The 22,939-nt window shown below is 40.3% G+C and overlaps 2 protein-coding genes across 2 annotated transcripts in view; one reads left to right on the top strand and one right to left on the bottom strand.

Annotated features, from left to right (window-relative positions):
* The first annotated feature begins 684 nt into the window (after positions 1-684).
* tc2n (tandem C2 domains, nuclear) lies at positions 685-10,132 on the top strand. The gene is made up of 12 exons (XM_086094910.1): positions 685-792; positions 1,273-1,344; positions 1,897-2,070; positions 2,759-2,938; positions 3,469-3,533; positions 3,638-3,707; positions 3,909-4,003; positions 4,398-4,514; positions 4,682-4,873; positions 6,832-6,946; positions 7,021-7,223; positions 8,369-10,132. The coding sequence occupies exons 2-12, from the start codon at positions 1,275-1,277 to the stop codon at positions 8,471-8,473; spliced, it is 1,386 nt and encodes a 461-aa protein (XP_085951036.1). The 5' UTR covers positions 685-792; positions 1,273-1,274; the 3' UTR covers positions 8,474-10,132.
* Positions 10,133-18,962: 8,830 nt separating this feature from the next.
* The window catches only part of hs6st1a (heparan sulfate 6-O-sulfotransferase 1a), a 63,862-nt gene continuing 59,885 nt past the window's right edge, over positions 18,963-22,939 (bottom strand). The window contains exons 3-4 of the mRNA XM_086094830.1: positions 22,018-22,266; positions 18,963-21,936 (exon numbers count right to left, since the gene is read on the bottom strand). Coding sequence (XP_085950956.1) covers positions 21,583-21,936; positions 22,018-22,266 — 603 coding nt within the window. The 3' untranslated portion in view covers positions 18,963-21,582. The remainder of the gene's footprint in view (positions 21,937-22,017; positions 22,267-22,939) is intronic.

Below are 22,939 nucleotides of genomic sequence, written 5' to 3'. Positions count from 1 at the left end.
TTTACAATTCACCTCATCCATTCATTTCCCCGTACTTCTACTGCTGAGCTGAAAGACTGAAAGACTGAAAGCAAACCATTTACCAGTCAAATATTTTGGACTTTCCAAGTCGATCTCTAAACTTAAAAGTCTTCAGATGCCAGGTGAGCTGCGGAGCGAGGCAAACGCGTTGGCCCGCTTGAGCCTCAAGACGATCAAATAATGAGATGACATCAGCGTCGAGGCAAAGGAAATACATTCCGCTCAAAGTAAATCTGTGCTCTTTGCACTTCAGGGAAGGCGGCACAAACGCAGCATCAGTCCGGGAATTCAGACACGTCCGCATCAAGAGAGGAGGAGGAGGAGCTTTGGACATTTGCTCTTTTAAAAGACATTTGATAGCTTGTGTCGTGTACATGACTTGAGTAGCAAGTCTTCTTGATGATTGAAATATTTTTAAGTGAAGAAAAAAAAAAAAGATTGATTCACAGTGAATGAAAATCATGAACAATATGTCCCAATTTATTTTTTATATATATTGAATCATATAATTCAGATCCACACGCTCAGTTTTGACATTAGGACTAAATTCCAAACGACAGCCATCCACTTTTCCCGTGAACAGATCTAAAAGATCCTAGTATGGGAAGGAGGGAGGCTGGAAGAAAGGAGGCGGAGCATAAACGTTGACCGGCTGGCATTTCTCGTCATTCTTGTGTTGACTTTGACGGGCCTGGAGGCGCACCAGCAGCAAAAAAGAAAAAAAAAGAAAGAAAAAAAATCCTCTCTTCAATGAAAGAACACACAGTCTGGGTGAGTCTTGACTTTTTATTGATCTTTTTTTTGTTGCAAACCACACATTTGGGATCAATTTGACATAATGTTATGCTTGACTAATTCTTTTAATTGCAACTTACTTTCACTTCTATGCGAAATACTGCTGTTTAGATTTTATGGTTATACTGAAGTTATAGTTAATTCAGTCATTCGTTTGATTATGTGTTAACTTGATTGCGAATGAATTCATCACAAACTTTTGATGACCTTTTGGAACGGAGTCGGCAAGTATATACATTTAACATTAAAAATATATACTCACCAATTTGTGATTTCAAAAACAAAAAGAAAAAAAGCCTAGTAATTCATTATTTGATGATTTTTTTTTAAAGTTAACACTTTTTCAATATGTTTGGGGGGTTTGTGTGTTGAAGAAAGAAATTTAATTTAACTCACATATTTGGTATATTGCTAATAAAAATGCATATTTGTGGAAACTCTGCTTATTTGTTTCAGGCATGGAGTGCATCAAAAACTGCTGCAAGAAGCTCATTAAAAGGCAAGAGAGCGAGCCAGAGGAGACCAAAGGTGAAGTTCAACGCAGCGGCGATTGTCAGCCTCGGGGGCAGCGGGGCTCGCTGCCCCACCTGGTAGAAAAAGGACATGCTCATTTTTGTGAATTGAGTAAAAAAAATAATAATTCTGGTTCTGGGTTAAAGCGGGTAACTTTTATTTAGGGCATTCCACTAAACTATTACACAATTTAGTTTTGTAATTGTTTTTCAGTGTTTGCGAATGCACCATTGAACAATGGTCGGCGTGGCTCTACATTTATCCAAATGCCGCTTTACGGCTTTTGTGTATGAGCTCTTCATTTTAGAAAACGTCACATTGGCTGAATGTGGTGGGGCACTTTGCTGCTTGCCCGTCACGCAAATAAGCAAAAATAATTCTTGGTCAAACAGATTTGTGTTGTTTGTTAGGCAGAATTTGATGCACGAGTATTTTAACGCACAACTTAACACTCAGTATGACATCTTATGTAGAGGTGGGGCACTTCGTCACTTGCCCCAAAATCCCAATTCACCAATAAAAACAATAATTTAACTTTTTTTGGGGGGGATCATTTATCTCTCAAAGGCATTGCGGTGCAGCTTCCCGTCACCCCCAAACAATGGGGGGTTCAAGAAGACTACCTCCTGTCCAAGATGCCCTCTGACGGCAGGGAGGTCCCGTTTGTCCTGCCAACCTTGAAGGCATCGTACGTGCAGCCCGAAGCCGACACTTTCTCGAACCTCCAGTACGGGACGCCCGGTATGTATGTTTGACGCACAATTTTTCCTCCTTTTCTGTCATTTATCAGCAAATAAGATTCGTCAAATGAAAGCAGGAGTACACGTCGGGCCTTGGGGGAGGTCAACTTTCCATTTAACACTGCAGACAGGCTTCGTGACAGTATTTTAAGTAACTTCCTTTGTATTTAATGACACACTCACACACCATGCATGACCTTTATAAGGACAACAATGCTTTCAACATTTCTTTTAGACCAATTAAATCGTCCATTTTGTTCTGCCTGGGCACGTCACACATTTGCAATGTCACTTGGCAGGGACACACATCTATAGCTAGCTAATCTGTCTATCTATAGCTATTTAGCTAGCTACAATATGTATGTAGCTGGCTATACCTGTATATTTGGCTAGCTAGCTAACTATCTAGCGAGCTACAGTATTTGTCTATCTGTCTGTCTGTCTATAATTAGCAAATAATTATTATTTTTAACCATTTTGTTCTCAAAATCTGCACAATACAAGGACATTGAGATGCTAAGATACAACAAAGCCCTGATGGGTCTTGACTTTGATTAAAATGTGCTGAGAAGTCACTGAGGCGTGACTCAATGGTGCGAGCAGGATGTCCTGTTTGGACGTTTACCTTCTCTCTGTGTGGTCACTCGGTGGGCAGCGCTGACCTCCTTTGCTACTTTTTTGTGCTCAAGGCGCAGCCCGCTGCACTTACGCTCAGAGGAAGGCCGAGCTGTTGACGCCCGCCGCCGCCGCCGCTCCGTTCAGGTACAGCTCAGAGGCCAAGATGCGCACCGACGCTAAAGCCACGGGTCCCGAGAGGGCCTCGTCGGGCCTGAACCCTCGGGAAATTGGGACCAACAAAAGCTACTCGGGTATGAAGACCCCCACCAAAACTAATAATGTTTTGATTCTATAACATATGAGTATGAATTTTAATCCTGTCCGATGTAGAGGGGCACTTCCCATCTTGCCCCTAATACTATTAGCTATTAGCTAATTGCCTTTTTTTTCTCTCTTTTAAAAAAATTTTTTTATACACTTTAAGTTGTTCCCAACCTGAGGGTGTGAAAATAACATTTCAGGAGGATCTGACAACTATGATTTGATTGTTGTCATTTTTATTATAATGTCACTTGTTGCTAGGCAGAATTTGCTAGGGCACTTCCCCGCTTGCCCCAATTGAAATTATACAATAATATTTAATACTTAATAATACCAAATTAGCATTATTTTGTTGCTAATTGATGCACTTAAATAAAATGTATGCAATGCCACTTGTTGCTAGGCAGAACGTAGTGGGGCATTTTCTCGCTTGCCCCTGATGCGTATTTGCTTTTTTTCCCCCTTATTATTATTTTTTTTTGCAAGATGAAAGTAATATTTGCCTTTTTTCTGGCTGCAGACACGAATGAGCGACTAAGTCGGTCGATGACTGAGGTCACCAACTTTCAGGGTCCTCACATCAAGGTTAGACTCCTTCCTATTGTTTGGTCTTTTCCTATCAAAGTCCCCCATTATGCACATTACGTACACGTTGCGTAACATTACATAACATACTTTGTCTCTTGCAGAGCTTTGATTCCATGTGCAGTGTCCTCAGCAGTCCGGCTTCCATCACTGACGCCGTTGAAAGCAGCACAGGTACAAAAGAATACAGGAATCCCCCGTCCATTGTCGGGGTTACGTTCGTGAAGTCAAAAACCCCTATTTAAATACTCTCTAGGCAATGTGTCCGTTCTTAACAATGTCACAGGTTGCTAGGCAAAATTGATGGGGCTCAAGTATGTCCGCCCCCGAGACACACACGCGCGCACTTGATATTACGTTCCTGGTACCTTGCAGAATCTTTCTCGCTGCCGGGTGACAACCTGGGGAAGTTGTGTGTCCGACTGAGCTACCAGGAGGAGATGGAGCAGGTGTGGATCACGCTGGTCCAGGTAAGATTTCCCTATTTGGGTCCCCACCGGGACAATGGCGTCCTTTGTTGAGACCCTTGGGCGCATTCAATGGACCCTCTGTGTTAACGCTCACAATGAAACATAAACGGCAAGCGCAATGGATCGAAGGACAAGGCACTGCTTTCTTACCTGAAATCTACTGTTGGTTAGCTAGTGCTAAAAAAAAAAAAAAAAAAAAAAAAATCGATGCTATTTCCTTGGAAAATTGAGATAAAGATGTTGCTGAGCATATTAAAAGGCATGTTAGCAAAGCAGGAACAGGAAGAGGCATTTCAAAAAATGACTCCAATTAAAAGCTCCGGATCCGGTGGGGCAGTGCCCCAAATGTCAAAACAACCCAATAACCGTCACCTGTTTTTTCCCCCCTCATTAGTGTTCACAACTCAACCTGCCGGTGAAAGTCGGCCAGAAGCTAAAGATCCAAATCAAAGGCGTCATCACGCTACCCAAACCGGTCCAATTCAAGACGTCCATCAAGGAATACTCTCAGGTACGGGAAACTTTTCGACATTTCAGAGGTACAGGAATGCGTGTCAACATCGCTTTGGACTCAACGTGTTTGCTAAGCTAACCCGCGCTGTGCACTCAGCTGTTACCGCCATTATTCCGAAGCTTCGTGACCTTTTTCAGCCATCTTTTTCCTTTGTCGTCACGCAGCACGCGTCCTTCATGGAGACTTTTGTGTTTGTGCTGAGCCTGGAGAGCCTCCGCTCCAGCGCCCTGCGGCTCAAGATGCAGACGCGCGGGGCCAGGAAGCGCACGGCGGGCGAGTGCGTGCTGTCGCTGCGGACGCTTGGCCCGCACGAGAGCGAGCAGTGGCTGCCGCTCAGAGCCCCGTGCAAGTCCCCCGTGAGTACCGACAGAGCGGGAAATCACACTTGGATGAAATGTACAGGGTCAAATCAAGTTCAATCCAGTTCTGATCCCCTTTTGCACTTTTGTTGCAGTGTAAACACAACGCAACATGGTAAACCTCGTTAAATGTGAACCAGACTTGACCTTAATGTAAATATAACATGGAAAATATCTTGTAAATTTCCATCACTAGTAAATTCATCATTTTGCATTGAAATTTGGTATTTGTGCAGTTTCATGGTCAAATCAAAAAATTAAGTTCAAACTAGATCTGATCTGGATTGCTCTTTTCTTTGCCTTAATGTAAACGCAACATGGAAAATATCTTGTAAATTTCGATCATTAGTAAATTCAACATTTTTACTAAAATTTGGTATGTGTGCAGTTTCATGGTCAAATCAAGAAATGAAATTCAAACTAGATCTGATCTGGATTGCTCTTTTCTTTGCCTTAATATAAATGCAACATGGAAAATATCTTATAAATTTCCATCATTATTAAATTCAAAATTTTTACTGAAATTTAGTATGTGTGCAATTTCATGGTCAAATCAAGAAAGGAAATTCAAACTAGATCTGATCTGGATTGCTCTTTTCTTTGCCTTAATGTAAATGCAACATGGAAAATGTTTTTGTAAATGTCCATCATTTGTATATTCAACATTGTTAACAAAATTTGGTATGTGTATGCAGTTTCATGGTCAAATCAAGTTCAAACTAGATCCAATCTGGATTGTTCTTTTGCCACAATGACAAATGTGACATGAAAAATCACTCGCTCACTTGTAAATTCAAAATCTTAAATGAAACCTGAGTTGTGGGCACACAGCTAAATCTAGTTGAAACCAAATGCAATCCGGAATTTGTCACAATGTAAACACAACATGGAACATTATATCGTTTAATTCAAAAATAATACTAAAAGTGGTAACAGTCAAATGAAGTTGAATCCAGATCCAATCCGGTTTGCCAAAACCGCAACTGGGCGCTTCCCGTTGTACATTGCTGCACGTTTGTATGAGCCAGGCTAGCGATAGATGACGACGGGCTAATGTTTGCACACAACGTGTCAGCTAATCAGCGCCGATGATGGGCCTCCCTCATAAACCAGTTTTATTCTGGGCTGTGGTGAAATGCGGTCCGACTCGCTGCACAGCTGTTGCAGCCGAACACTCCTTCCCGTTTCCTTACCCGTCAGAGGGAACATTCCGGATCGACTGGTCGTTTATCTTTGCAAGATGCATGACACGGCAATTACGTATTCTGAAGAAAAAGTTTGTTGTTATTTCGACTTCAAAGCACATCAAGAGCGCGCGTCATTTTTATTCTGTTGATAAATGGCGAGGTTTATGGCGTGCAAACGGTGAATCATCATGACATACTCGGAGGAACAGTGTTTTTTTTTTCTCGGCCCCATTCGCCTTCCCAGCACACACAAGAGCTCCATTTTGTTGCAATCACTGCAGTCATTTACTTGGAAGGGTTCAAGATGGAAGGACTGCGTCTTAGATAGCGACCTAGAAAGTCAAAACAAGAACAGAAGACCTCCGCCAAGGCTTCAAAGCGGGGTAGTGAATCATTAATGTCGACAAAAGAGAAAAATTGAGGTCCAGATTGGGGAAAATGGCAAAAGTGGGATGTAAGCATGTGAAAATGTTTCATGAGATTTTCCCATACCCTGTTTACATTATGGCAAATCTGGATCAGATCTGTATTCAATTCGGGTTTGACCACCGGCCCTGCATTCACATAGCAAATGTCATTCAAATCAGATTGAATATTACATGAGATGATGATCATGATAATTATCAGCCAAAATAATACAATAGAAAATACGAAACGTGATATTACATGACATGATGATTCGTCATAATATTTTTTTTGTCTAATAAAACCTGCAAAAAATTTTTTTTTATTATCTTCCAAACGAAGGTTGCATTTGTTGTTATTCAGGGGCGAGGATGCCAGCTGCATGTGTCAACCTGCTTCCAGCCCGTCTGCAGACGCATGCAAGTACGAGTCCTCGCCGCCCAAAACCTGCCGGCCTGCTCCTCGCCCCTCCCGCCAGGTAACCTGCCACGTCCTTTTTTTCACGTCGGCAACATTTCATTCTTATGATCATGACGAGGATTTCTCCGGCAGCGTATGCGGTGAGCGTGGAGATGCACGGGGCCGACGGGTCGCTGGCCAAGAAGAAGACGCGAGCGCTCAAAGCCACCAGGGGGCAGTGTCAGTGGGCTGACACCTTTAACTTGGACATGGACGCCCCGCACCCGGCCGTATGCGAGCTCTCGGTCAAACTCTTCAGCTGCAGCTCGGTCAAAAGGAAACAGTGTGTTGGACAGGTCAGTTATTGGTCGGTCTATAACAGTTTTTTTTTTTTGTTACTGGTCAGTCTAATACACTTGAGCTAATGGTCGGTCCAACACCGAGCGACATTGTACGGTGTAACGCACATACTGACAGGTTTAAGCTGTTAGTTAGTATAAAAACATGTTTGGTCTAATGCACTTGAGCTATTGGTCGGTCCAATACGGTTACGTGTTCAAGTTATTGGTCGGTCTAACACACTTACTAACACACTTGAGTTATTGGTCAGTCTAATAAATGTAAGTTATTGTTGGGTCTAATGGGCTAACTAATTCAAGTTATAGGTCGGTCTAGTTATAACATTTACTAAGGGGTTTGAGTTATTAGTTTTAGTCATTGAATTATTGGCCATTCTAATACATCTACTAATAGGTTTGAGTTATTGGTCCATCTAAAACACATACCAACAGGTTTAAGTTATTGCTCGGTCTAATACACTTGAGTTTTTAGTTAGTCTAATACATTTACTAGCAGGTTTGAATTGTTGGTCCTCTAATCCACTTCAGCTATTGGTCGGTCCAATGCGGTTACGTGTTCAAGTTATTGGTCGGTCTAATGCACTTACTAACAGGTTTGAGTTATTGGTCAGTCCAACAAAATGGTATGGGTTGTTGACCAGTGTTCAAGTTATTGTTCGGTCTAACACACTTGAGTTATTGGTCAGTCTAATAAATGTAAGTTATTGTTAGCTCTAATGGGCTAACTAATTCAAGTTATAGGTCGGTCTAGTTATAACATTTACTAAGGGGTTTGAGTTATTAGTTTTAGTCATTGGTCGGCCTTATCAACTTGAATTATTGGCCATTCTAATACATCTACCAACAGGTTTAAGTTATTGCTCGGTCGAATACACTTGAGTTTTTAGTTAGTCTAATACATTTACTAGCAGGTTTGAGTTATTGGTCCTCTAATCCACTTGAGCTATTGGTCGGTCCAACACGGTTACGTGTTCAAGTTATTGGTCGGTCTAATACACTTACTAACAGGTTTGAGTTATTGGTCTGGGTTGTTGACCAGTCTACTAAACTTAACTTAAGGGCGCGTTGGAGTTATTGGTCAGTCTAATCCAGGTGGGAGTCGGTCCATGTTGCTGAGGTTGCATTTGTGGTTGATTGCGCAGGTCCGGCTGGGACTGGACAGCTTCACGCAGGAAGCCGCAGAGCACTGGAAGGACACGGTGGAGCATCCTGAGAAAGTGGTGGCGGTGTGGCACACTGTGACCTAAAGTGACCTTTTTTTTTCTTTTTTTTTGCACCACAACACACAATTTGTCACAATGACTGACAGCTGGGACAGAAAAGACTGACAACCCGCTCGTATTGCCCCACATTCACGCACTTCACATGTTCACCGGCGTACTGTAGGAGCAGAATATTATTACGCTTGAGTTATAGGTCGTTCTAATATACATGACCTACTAGTTGGACTAATACATATACAAATAGGTTTGAGTTATTGGCCGGTCTTATATACTAACATGTTTGCGTTAATGGTCGGTCCAATTTACTAAAAATGTTTAGTTATTGGTCGGTCTTATATGCTTGAATTTGTGTTCGGTGTAATGCACATATGAATAGATTTGCGTTATTGGTTCGGTCGAGTACACTACAGTTTTTGCTCGTCTAATACTTTTACGATCAGGTTAGACTTTTTGGTCGGTCTAATTTACTAATGTTTCAGTTATTGGTCGGTCTACTACAGTTAATTCACTGGTCAGTTTAATACACGTAATATGAACAGGTTTGAGTTATTAGTCGCTCTACAGTACAGGAATTGGCCGTCCAATACTTTTACAAGCAGGTTTGAGTTTTTGTTTGGTCTAATTTACTTACATATTTGAGTTGAATAGAATGACTTCCTGGTCTAATACACAAATGATCAGATTCTTGTTATTGGTCTTTCTAATAAGTTATTCACTTGCTGCATGTACTGGTCCGTGTAATACTGTACACTTAATAAGATGTTTGCGTTATTGGGCGGTCTAAAGCCCTTTAGTTTACTGCCCGTTTGAATAACTTACTAACCATTTGAATGTATCGGTTGCAGGTGTGAGTTATTGGTCGGTCTAGCCACACTTATGAAGTAGATTTTGAAACATTTCATTCCATTGTCGCTTGAATATTGCGTGTACTTCTTGTTGTTGTAACTTGTTGAATATTGTTTACATTCATGTTTGAGTAGTATTCAAATTTTAGTTGTCGTAAGCACTTTTATTTTTTGATAGCGTATTGTATTATTCCGTGCAATTAAGCGCAGGCGTCATTGTGTGCCCGCGCTTTTGTTGGGACTTTGACGGGAAGCGTTCGTCACGCGTTGGCGGCCATAAAGGGAACAGGACTCTTTATCATAAAATAGGTCAACAACTGCCAATTGAGAAATGTCAAGACAAACAGCAAGAGAGAAGAAGAATAATCAATTCCTCCAGGCCATTTTTTTTTAGTATTAGATTCCGTAAAAGCGCCAATTTCAGCGTCATTTAATGTTTTGGGAAATGGCCACCAATCATTGCGCAAGAATGGCGGAGGTGTCGATAACCAAACGACAGTGACACAAGACAAAATGGTGGAGCGCTGTTTTGCAAGAGTGACACCGTCACAATCTCTGTGTTTATCTATCTGGTTTTTGCTGCCCTCAAGTGGCCAAGGCATGAACCACCAGAATGAGCACCACATTGTCCATTAAATTAAAGAAAAACGTGGGAAAAAAAGTTAAATTTCTTTACCTTCCATTTAATGATATCATCACTGTATGCTTTTTATTCTATTTGATAAAGTACAGCACAACAATACATTTTTATTTTGCCTATTACAAACAATTTTGTTGTTTTTTCTGGGGACGCCAGAATGGATTAACGACATTTCTATTAAAATAATTTGAGATATGAGACAGTTTTTGTTCTTTTATTTCAAAGATTAATAAATGTTTGTTTTATTTCAAACTATGTCAGAAATGTTAGTTTATCATTATTAGATTCAATAATAAAAAATATATTAGATTCAATTAGATTACAATATTATTAGAATTGAGATATGTCATTAATTGTATATTATTATTATTATTACGATTACAGCGCAAATATTTATTCGATTATTATTGAGATTATTTGTTTCAATATCATACAAATTTTTTTGTAGCCGTTTTTATGTCATTATAGTTAATATTAAGTGTTTTTACTTTGTTGCTTAAAGTATTACCTCCAAAGATGATATATGTAGGCAATATTGTTTATCTTTAAATACTGTATATTTACCTGCTTAGCATATCTTGCCTGTCTTCCTCTCTTTAAGTATATTTACCTGCTTAGCATTAGCTAGTTAGTAGTAGCCTGTTGAGCAAGCAAAAATGTGAAAAACACCAGCGTCCTGAACGAATTTTAATTATTTTTATTTCATTTTGTGCGCGTGGTGAGAAACTTCCTTTTACTGGTAGTCTGGTGTTAGAGCACCCTCGTGTGGTCGTTAGCTGAATGTTCAAGATGGACAAACCCACTCCGTTTGGGCGCATGTCCATACGTGCAGTGAGGGAAAATAGATTCGATTAGATAAAATAGAGGGAGAGAAAACATCGAGTAAAATAAGATAAGCAAAATTATATTTTTTACATATATTTGTTCCTGCTTGTATTTTACAAGTGTTTCATTGGGCAAGGTTCTGAAATAAAGATGTGTACATTTTATTATTTATTATTTATATTAAGTGCGCCGAGATGGTCGTTACCATAACCCTTCGGCACTGTGATGTCATTTCCATTCAACAGCAAGTGGCAAAATGGCCGCTCCCTGAGATGGCTTAAAAACAGATGGATTTTTTCTGACTTAATTTATATTCCACAAACATAACACGAATCGGAATATCGTGTTTAGACTAGTGGGCGCACATAGAGCATATTATTTGTAATTTTTATTTATTTATTTATTTGAATTCATATTTCAGAAACAGGTCAGAACTAAGTGGGGTGAGGCAAGGAGTGGTGGTGGGGGGGGGGGGGGGTCATTCGGTTGGCTGAAAGACAGATGACAGTGACAGAGGGAGAGAAGTGAGCAGAGTGTCAGCTCATCCATCACGGGGCGTTAGTGTCATTATTCAATTACCGGCCATCCTTAACACTCTTCATCACGCACAACGTGTATGTGCGCGCGCGTGTGATGAGGGTATTAGCCTATTAGCCTTGCTTGCATACAAGCTTTCAGAGTAAGGACCCTTAAATCCCACTCATATCACGCTTTCGCTTCATCTTTCTCCACAATGTACCATCAGGCTTCCCACACTAGTGGCGGACTTACCATTAGGCAAAACTAAGCAGTTGCTTAGGGCCTCAAAATACTAGGGGGGCCCATAAAATTCCTCATACACTAATGGTCAATACAGTTGTGTTGCCTTCACGGCTTTTTCAATGTAAATAAGTTCATTGCTTCAAATAATAATGTTAAAAACATGTCTGTTATTAACGAGAGTTTGTTAATTGTTTGGATGGTAATTGACAATGTTATTTATGTTTAAAGGAAAAATATTATCGTTTAACGTACTTCCAATTTTTGATGACGCACTTCCGGGACGCCATCTTTTGCGAACAGAGAAAACGCAGGAGCGGAACCTAAACGCGATCTCACTTAAAATTATCGGGCAGGAATGCCGTTTGTTTTATTTTATTATACTTTATTCACACTAGCATGGATATGAATGCTTATTTTCGTCGAATTTTTATCGTAGTGTCATCGATGCACTTTGTGGGTTTTGTTGTATTGGCGTTACAACGTGTGTGTAGCGACTTTATTTTTGTATTTACAGTTGTCACCACATGCTTATGAAGACAATTAAACACGTCTTCATTTGTGGTTTTGCATCTTCGTTGAAAACACTACCGTTTTTACTCATTTGCGCACATTATTTATCTTTTTGATTAAAATCCTTTCACCGAACCGCCAGCAGAATGCGTCCCGTATCGTATGTGACTTTCCAAAGGGCCCCAATGTCTACTTTTGCCCGGGGCTCCCAATTTTCTTACATCCGCCTTCTACACGTGCGATCCTTGACGGAGTTCTACTTCAACGTTGCAGCAAATCCGTCCCGCTCTCGTCTGACTTCACCTTCCCCGACATGCGTCTCTCATTTTTCCCAGCGTGTCTTCTTCTCCTTTGTGAGGTTGTTAGAACAAGCGCTCCTCATTAATAACCTACACGCTCACAGGCTTTGCAGGTGGAGCGTGACTCCCTTTGCTTGTGTGGGGCGGCTGGGACGCGTACGTATGTGTGTGCGCGCGCGCGCGCGTGTGATAGCCAAAGGCAAAAGCTTCCCAACAGGGTCAAATTCAAGGTCGCGTGTCATGTGATGCGCTTCATCCACATGCAGATAGGAAATACAGTCACGTTTGATCTGTCTTTCATGTGCACACGCGCGCACACACGCCTTATGGTTTATATGCTTCGCGGGGACGGTGGGGGAATCTTGGGCACCCCCTTGTGGACAATGGCTGTAAAGTGTATATATATATATATATATATATATATTTATTTATTTATGTTGGAGTGCTGCTTGTGCACTGTGCAGTAGTTTTTTTGTTACAAAACAAGAAAATGTTTACACATTTAAAAAATATTAAGACCAATAAAAAAAAAATAGAAATAATATAAATTATGTAAGTTCCTTTTGGATCTAACATAATTTATAATAATATATATTTATAATAATATTTATTTATTTATGTTGGCAAAAAAATTAAGTTGGAGTGCAGCATGTGCACTGTGGTAGGATGATCATTTATTTTTTGGTACAAAAAAAAGTTTAAAAGTTGGATGAAACAAAATTTGATTAAATTAGCTATTTTAAAATGCATAATTGAATTAATAATTTACATTTTATTTATAATTTAAAAAATGCTGATTTTGTAATTGTGGAGTGTGATCATTGAAATTGTAATTGAATTTCGATTAATTGTACATACCTACGATATCTAGCAAACTTCAGATCCCTGGTACACAATTAATGTCTATTATAAATTTGGAGAGAAAACAAAGTAAAAGTTTGGATGAATTGACAAAACATATTGCTCAACTGAACACTAAAACAGGCAAAGGGTTACTACTGAGGACCAGAATGAAGAAAAAAAAAATAGGTAAAGTGGTTTGGGGTAAATTTGTGTTTGGGTTGAGCTCATTCCCCTTTCTCCCCTCGCACCCGATGCCATTGAACATTTGTGCGCGAAATGGGGCAGAAGAAACAACAGAGTGGAAGCCATCTCACACACAAGTGTCGTGAATACAATATCAGCAGCACATCAGTCCGCGCACACCGCACGGCAAGCGGGACGCGCCTTATGAATATTACACGCACGCGTCTCTCTTTTCTGGATGCGTGTTAAAAGCTTTTTGCGTCCGCATGACATCAGCTGCACGCTTGCTCCACAACTGTCAAAGCGTGCCACATATACGTTAGAATCACACGCACACAGCTCGCTACCCTATGAGACTGCTGTGTTAGGATGTGAAGTGATAGATGAACGCGTGCGCGTGCGCGTGCGCGTTCGCTGCATATCCATAAATGCGTCTGCTCAGAAGCACGTCATTAACACGTACTGGAAGTGCAAAAAAGAATATGTGATGCGCATTAAAAATATATTCATTCCTGCAAATTAGGCTGCATTATACAGTTGCAAGAAAAAGTAAAGTGCATCTGGAACTTTACCCCCCCCCCCCCACCTTTATTAAAAAGTTATTACATTACATTGTTGGTAGATAAAACTAGTAAATATATTTTAAAAAATCTCCCCTGAACATCTTCCATTTATGGTTGATAAATTATGGGGTGTTGTGTGTACAATTTGGAGGTATTCGTTAGTCTGCGCCTCGATCAAATTCACCAAAATCGCGTGACACCACAATTTAGACCTGCTTTTAGCTTGTCTAAAATGTAGTCTATTTTTTGCTTACTAAATTGCCAGATGCGCCGGGGGAGTGCAATAGAACACGGTGGAACCCCAATCGAGGCGTAGTGCACACTAGCAAATTCCCAAACACGCTAAACTACACTTGCCCTTGAACAAAAATGGAAATGCAGCCATTCTTACGCCAAGCACATCGAGCGCTTGTCTATGAAAATAGCCACCATGCAAACCCTTGGGACAGATTTGGATTTGTGCCGAAATTAGGGTAACCAAATGTAGAAAATTAAACGATGGTAGTTTTTCACAGTTTGCTGAACGCAAAATGTTAATAGAAGAAATCATTATCAGCCAATGCTTGTTTTTAATTGGGCAGGGCAGCTTTAACCAACAGCACCAATCTCGTCACCTTGATTGGAATCTAGGTTAGCTTTTGTCGATATATTAGCAGCTCACAGTGACAGTACAATACAAACAGCAAAAAACAAGTCAGCTGTGATTTAGTGTGAAGCGGTTCGCCTCTCTCGGAATAATCTTTGACTTTGGAATGAGATGGGAAAAAAATACTCCCTTTTGGAAATAATCTGTTCCAAACGACAACTTCCTCCGTAGCTTTCATTAGATTTAATTTTAGGGGAAAGAAAAGACAAGAAGAAGCGACCTAGGTTTGACATTTTCCAATTTAAAAGCCATCCTGCCGACATGACACATTTGGGTTGTTATTAATCACAAAAGTGACAACTCCAGCCAAAAGCGCCGCAAATTCCCCAAACATCTGTTCATAAGACAAGGATATTTACTTAAAAACACACCCGGCTCGCTATGGTTCAAAATCACTGTGAATACCTTACAGACCCGTGAAGAACTATTTGTTGTGAGACGTTAAATGCACACGCACTGCGTCATCGTGTCATCCTGGCCACTCCACTGAAAAATCTTACTTTACAGTATACATAAAGATAAAAGTAAGAATGTTTAGGTTTGATGCTGAACGTCTGAGCACAAGCCAGAAATGCAAAATGAGTTAAACCCACAGAGGCCGCAGTTACCTGATCCGGTGCCAGTTGGGCAACCGTCCAATTGCCTGCCTGCAAAAAAAAACAACTCTTCACTTATGATTTATCTCCATTCATAATAAACCATAAAAAAAAATCATCATCAAAATTTAGAGGACGTCTGTCTGCAGGCTTTGTTATCATTAGAGAAGGCTTTTGCATTAGAGATGCAGCAGATGGCAATGCCAATAGGAAATTTATAGTTGATACAGAACAAAGCAAGGTATATATATATTTTAACATTTGTGTATGAGTTTGTATAAAGTCATCCAAGTACAGTGGTAAATAAATGATAATGGAGCAATTACACTCAGATACTGTATTGTATTATGTATATATATAAAAAAAATACATGTCAAATCAGTGCCATTAACTTGAAAGTGGAGAAAACAAAAATAAAGAAATAAGTTCACCTATTGCATGCAATTTAGAAAAAAATGACAACAAATTTAGTTTGATCAACTTATTTTTCTTGTGTGATTTTCAATGTTAGACTATTTTCACACTTCTGCATATTTTCAATACCAACTCATTCAATTTACTTTCAACTTCAAGGCCAACTGTCATTGTCAAGAACAGTTTTATTTGCCAAATTTTAGACAATACGGGAACTCTTACTTTCTAACTTCCTGTTGGGCGGAAGTTTTATTTTGGAGGAATTCGGAAATAGCGTATTACACGTAGAAACAGTAAAACAGTAAAACAGATAACAAATTAATTCCACAGATACAATATATATTCAATATGGTTGAAAGTGGTTAAAGTTAAATAAATGTGCTTATCTCTTAATAGGTTAATGTTTGCGATTACATTACACACTTTATCTGTATGGAGGTAATGTGAACATGTAATGACTGACGCTGTCAGACCACCAGTAAAGAAAAATTAACGTGAAAAACAGGAATTTGAAAGAGCAGCAACAAAAACATTGATCAACTATGGACATGGACATAGAAAAAAATAAAACATTGTATTTTTGTAGCACCACAATAATCACCATTGCTCTATAAGCGAAGTGCGCATCTCGACTGCACGTTGCATTATGGGTAGTGGCGTGGTGCATTGTGGGTAGGCTAAACTACCACCATACGGTCATTGAAAACGAATTGGATCCAATGGAATGAGCTCTGATTTCTAACATTTCAACTGCTGGAAAGTAGCTGTTTTTTTTATTTAATGTATTTTAAACATACATAGCATGTGGTTTACTGACTTCGAGGGTTGACTTGCAAGCTTTAAGGGGTACAGTTGCGCAAAGACTGTCACCACTCTCATCTCCGCCATTCAAATGACGGTGAGTTGGTAGCCTTCACGCATGCGCAAACGCAATGCGCACTTCGCTTATTAACATCTTATTGAGGTAAATGTGCGTGTGCAGTATTTGCGTGATAGGACTGTAATGATGGGAAGTTGCAAGCACGACAACAGTCAAGTGTGTAAAAATGAAATATTTTAATCGGTGGCTTGATGATTCATGGTTGCAATCAGAAGAACCAGAGCCAGATTGATGATGAAGACTACGCATACAGGAAGAGCCTAAAACAGACTGACAAGTTGAACAAAGTCTCAATCACTCGCTTAATAAAAAAAAATAAAAAAGAACAAAACAAAAACAGGACAGCGCTGGGGTTGCTTTGCTGTCTCAATGGAAACTTATTAAGACATCATTCTGGAATCATTTCAGTGAAATTCATTTGGGATCTTTTTGCGAGTCGGAGCTTGGCGTCAGATTGAGCAATTGTACAGGAGTGCCTTGAGATATGAACGATACGACCTTTTGAGTTTTTCAGGATACGAGATGGCGCAACATGTAAGCAGACAAAAAAAAAATACTCATAGGCATATATTCAAAATACAATTTAAATACAACTCATATTATTGCAGTTACAGTAGTTGTGAAAGTCTTCTTGCATTTTCTTTATTAAAACATACTTTTTTTTAGGGAGACTAATAGGAGGATTAATAGCATTTCCATTCATTTCAATGGGGAATTATGATTTAACTTGTATCTCAAGGCACCATTGTACGTTTTGCACAAAGAAATCTTTCAGCTTGTACTACATTCAACGTCACGACCGCGCTAATATATCGTACATTCGCTTCTTCTTAACGCTTGTTAACGTTCAACACTTGAAGCTGGGGTTGGGTTTTGACAACTTGTTTTGGACACAATACAAATCCTCTCAACAGGGTTCGCCATAAAGATATCAATGATGGATGATTCAATGGATCCTCTGCAGTTACTTTTCATGCCTCTTCTGGTTAAAGTTGGTTTGGTACGACACTTAAATTTTTTTAAAAAAAAACGCTTTTTTTTGGGGTGTCAGTCGCACAAAAAGCAAACAAACAAAAAAAGGAAAAATATTCCCAGGTTGGTTTAAGTTAAAAACATTAAATGTCCAGGAAAATCAACTCGACAAAACAACATTTGCGAGTTTATATATTAAGCATTCATTGTGATGTTTAACAAAACAAAAACAAAAAACTATCGTTTGGAACCATGCGACAAAAAAAAAGTCAGCATTGGTTGTTAATTATTTTCAGGGCAGAATCTAATCAAAATTAAATATTGTTGCATAGTTGGCCAAAGTATTTGTCCTCTGTTTCTTTGTCATATATATTTTCCAAAGTACTAAAATGTATACAAAAAAAGTACTGTAGATAAAAGGACTTCTAAAACATACATTTTCATTTCAACAAATTTTGTGAAACCTTTTTTTTTTGTTTGTTTTTGCAGCAGCATCCCAATTTTAACCAAATATGGCACATTTCCGTTTTTAGCTTGCTTCCTAAAATATGGATTTAAAAGATTCAATACTTCATTTGAAAATTGTTGTTTCTCTCCAGTTCATCCAGTGAATTTTTCATACAAAATCATTTGATGAACCTATGTATTTGTTACACACATATTAGGAGAAAAAAAAACCCAACATGCTAGAAAAAAAAAAAAAAATTCCTCAACAACGCCATCAGAACCCAACCCGGTCATTTTCCAAGATTAAACATACAAACTGGGGGCAGATTCACTAAAATGCAAATAAAGACATAAATAAGGATCATAGCGGGTACAATCACCTGACGGGGGAGGAGTAAATTGGAGGATTGGTCGTTATGGCAACGAGGTCGACCACCACCACCGCCACCGATTGAACAACAAAAAAGTTATATTATTAGTCATGAAAGTCGTCGCTCATTCAGTCAAGCACACTATTTACAAAGGCATCACATTCGCCGGTAGGAGGCGTACTCTACATATTATTTACACGCACACGCACACACATCCGCGCTGGGAGGAGTCAAGAAAAATGACTTTAGAACGTAGAATGTTAACTGGCAATTGTATTAGAAACCAGTGCAGTGATTCCCAACCGCTGCGGCAAAATGAAATGTTCAGATTTCACAATAAATCAATTAAAAGGAGATTATTATTATTATTATTATTATTTCAGGAGACAGCTTTTTGGGCTCTCTTCCGTCAAAAACTCACCCAGTCAATGCTCACAAGATGGCGCCAAAATCTAGGCTAATAGAGAAAATAGGTGCCAAGGAAGTAAACTGAAGTGATACGTCACAACTCGATTAGGAGCTTTGCATATTTGGGAGGAGCTACAGCATGTTTAGCCTGGGTTGTTAGAAACTACAGAGAGTCTTTAACTCATTCACTGCCATTGACGGCTATACACGTCAAAAATTCATCTTAACTTTTTCCATTAGTTTAACATTTTTTTCCCACTTTTGTTAACAAGAGTGTGAAAACCTAGATTTTTTTAATTGAACATTTAGAACAGATATAAAATTTGTGATTGTGAGTTAACTAGTGAAGTTATGCGATTAATTACAATTAAAGATTTTAATTGCCTGACACCCCTAATTTTTAATAATCTTTTCTTTTCTTTTTTTTTTAATTGCGTCAGGCGATTACATTTTTTAAATTGTAATTAATCACGACTTCAATAATGAACTCACGATTAATCACAAATTTTTATATCTGTTCTAAATGTACAATATGTATATATTTTTAGGTTTTCATACTTTTATCAACAAGAGTGGAAAAAGTGTTAAACTAACAGAAATAGTTGAAATGAATTTTTGACGTCTATAGCCGTCAATGGCAGTGAATAAAAAATCTAAATCTAAATCAAATCATGTGCAAGTAATTTCAAGGGTAATGTTTTTGCCCAAACCCAAAAGCTTGATTTTCTTTTGATGCATGGCGCCAAAGCACTACTTTTCTATCGGACAGCATTTTAGCCTGCCAAATGGAAGGTCATGTCATTATAGTGTCTTGGCACCAAGATGGCGCCGAAGCACCACTTTTCTATTAGACTTGTGGCATCTATAAGCTATCATAAACATTTTTCTGAATATGCTTTTTTATTTTTTAAAGTAAATATAATGAAGCATTGGTCAAAAAAAAAATTATATCAAATTGCCAAATTGGCGAATCCGTGAGTAGGGAATCATGAATATGCAGATGATCACTAAATTCATTTTATAATCCAGTATGCGCCTTGGCCAAGGTTGGGAATCACTGAGCTAGTGTAATATAAGATCAGGAGGGGCGCTTCCTTTTTTTTTTTGGCAGACAACATCAGATCGGGTCCTAACGCTCTCTGCGGGGGGTCCGCAAATGGCCCACACGCCGCAGTTTGGCCGCAACATGACGACAACGCAGCCCCTGCGTTTAAACGCTGTCAAATAGCTAACGAACCGCTCTTTTGGTCTGGAGAGGAGCAGAGAGAAATTCAAAAACATAATGAAAGGCTCGGGTCGCCACGGCGACCGCTTCTTCCCTCCTCGTGTCTGGAGTTTTAAGGCCTTCGCCGCGACTTTGAAAGCTCGCCCCCGACCGGTGTGAGCCGTGCTAATTGGCTGTCAAGAGTCTGCAGGTGTAAGCGGAGGGAGCGCTCCCTCAACGTCGGCGCCGGCCGGGCAAGGATTCGGTCCAACGGACATGGGTGCGAGGAGGCTAACTCAAATCGCAAAAAAAAAAATCTAGAATACCGTTTGAGCATTTATTCGATATCCAGTAGAACAACACTGTCTTATATAGGAAGCAACTTTTTTTTCTCTCCTAATAATATGACATTTCGTTACACTAGTAGCACTACATGTTCCGGATGAGGCAAAACTGCGCACTACTTGACATCCGTCTGCTACTAGTACTGACTAGAAGAATTTGACAAAATCCCTAGTAGTACTAGTATCGCCCAGTCATCAACTAGTGCAGAATGTCGCCTCACTAGTAACGTAGTTGTCCTACTAGCATGCTAAAGTTGTCCCACTAGTGATGACATTTGAGCGTTATGTGATATCCATCTTCAGGTCAATGTACTAGTATGCACTTTTTCCTCAATAGTAAGACAATTCAGCGCACTAGTACAATGACTACAACACACTATTAGAATGTTCATGTCTTACTAGTAACATTTGTCAGTTCATGTTATTTGTTGTTTGCACGCTACTAGTGCAACAGTACTAGCAAAGTAGTAGTTATTAACAAATAGGATTTTATGTCTGTACTAGTACTAGAATCATGCAGCTGTCCAACTAGAGCAACATTTTGCCTCACTAGTAGCATGTATCCTACTAGTACGCCATAGTTGCACGACTCGTGTGGACAAAAAGCATACTAGAACTACATGGACCTTAGATTGGAGATAAAGGATATTAGTAAACGTTCCAATGGTAGAATGACTGTCTAGTATCGCCCCCCCCCCCCCCCATCACGAGTGCCTAGTAGTGTTACTAGTGCAGCACAGTAGTTTGATAGTAATATTTAATTGCATATTCGTGCACCATCAAATATAGCCAATAAATGCTCAAACAGCTTTCCATATTTTGACCATTTTTCTTGTGCGCTAAATTGTCTTAGTAGTGAGGACAATGACCGCACTAGTATACTGACCTTAAGCTGGACATCGAATTCGGTACATTTTCAACCAGCTTTCCATAGTAACAAAAACAACAAAAAAGGACTCTTCAGGCAGCCACGATGGTCTCAGTGTTATTACAATTCTGCTTTAAAAAAAGCATGAACCCACATAGAATAAAAAGGGAGACATAAAAACTAAAATGGTCCTAAGAGTGATCCTTGTGGCTTTGGAGCGAGCACACGGTCCAGGAAATAGACGGACCCTCCACCATCTCATCCAATCAATTCACAGAAAGTTGCATGTCAGCGCCTTTAAAAATACCCCTCAGTCGCTAATGACGGCGGGAGACGCGGAGGAACTCAGCGGGGGGGTAACGGGCGAGCGCTAATAAATGGGCGAACCCCAGCCAGCCAGTCCCTGGTCGCCATAGCAACACGCAGCCCCTCTGCCTTATATCTTCTTTTTTTTTTTTTTTTAAACGGTCACTTGAAATGCAAAAGCAGTCTGAGGAGCGGCTTCTTCGGCCGCTACCAGCGGTTGATGATCTGGCTCATGTAGTCCTCGGTGGGAAGCCGGCCGCCCCCCGCCGCCGCCGCCGCCGCCGCCGCCGCCGCCGCCGCCTCCTCCGTCCGGCCGCCCTCGTCCTCGTCGCCGACGTCGTCCCGCTCCTCGCCTCGGTTGGCTCCCGGGGGCCGGCGGCGGGCCTCGGGCCACAGGCTGAGGCCGAGGCCGAGGCCCTGGCGGCTCTGCTGCATGTGGTTCTTGATGCGCTGCAGCCGGCGCTCCTGCTGCCGGGTGAACTGGTAGCGCTGCTGGAACAGGTCCCGGGCGTAGTCGTACAGCTCCATGTCCAGCTCGTTCAGCTCCTCGATGCGCTGAACCTGAAAACGCAGAATCGTAAACCATTTAACGTGTTCTTGCTCACCCCCCCCCCCAAAAAAAGTTCTAAAAGAGTTCCAAACCGTAGCGTTGTCCAGGTCCACCCCGGCGGCGCGGGTGCTGTTGTACTGCATGAATGGCCGGATGAAGCGCAGTCTGAAGGTGCGCTCGAACAGGAACTGGGTTTTCCTCTGGTACTCCGTCAGGCCGAAGAAGGCCATGTCTCGCAGGTTCTTCTTGGCCGACTCCAGGAGGAGCTGGGCCCGCTTCTTCTCGGGCACCGTCGACATGTTGTAGCAGCCCACCAGGCTCAGGTCGGCCAGCATGCGCACCTGCCGGACAGGAAGTGACAACGGGTGGTTGAAAACGGGTACAATTCTCTGGAGGTATGCGAAGAATCGATGAATGAAGCACTCTAAGGATAGTTTGGTAAAAAAAAAAACAACAACCCCATTATCGGTCAAAATGGGGCAAACAACTTGTTGGGTTATTAATTTGCCCAAAACACTTGGTCACATGAATAACCCATAAATAACCGAATTTGGGCAAAAAACCCCAATATGGGTCAAAAAGGAGCAGAGTACTTTTTGGGTTATTTAATTAACCCTAAAGGTTTGGGTAAATGAGTAACCAACCACATTTACCCAATGTGGGTTAAAAAGTGGCAGACAACTTTTGGGGCTATTCATTTAACACAAAATGATTGGTATGGATGAATACTCCAGACAACCCAATTTTGGTAAAAAACAAACAAACCCAATATGGGTCAAAACGGGGCAGAGACAACTTTTTGGGTTATCCATTTAACCCAAAAAGTTTAGAATTTGTTCAAATTATTAACACACAAACAACCTTTTTTTTTTTTTTACTTGTTTGGTTTCAATGAATAAGCCACAACATTGACCCAATTGTTTTTACAGTGAATTTTCAAAGTGTGCCTTATCCTACAGAAAGAAAAATAAATAAAGAAAATACTATAATGAAAAATAAATATTAAATGTAGAC

This window comes from Leptonotus elevatus, chromosome 14 (assembly GCF_054856555.1).
Source record: "Leptonotus elevatus isolate MCC_2025b chromosome 14, RoL_Lele_1.0, whole genome shotgun sequence".
NCBI classification, from domain to species: domain Eukaryota; kingdom Metazoa; phylum Chordata; class Actinopteri; order Syngnathiformes; family Syngnathidae; genus Leptonotus; species Leptonotus elevatus.
The sequence above is the reverse complement of the archived record's forward strand: the minus strand, read 5'-3'. Positions and strand labels throughout refer to the sequence as shown.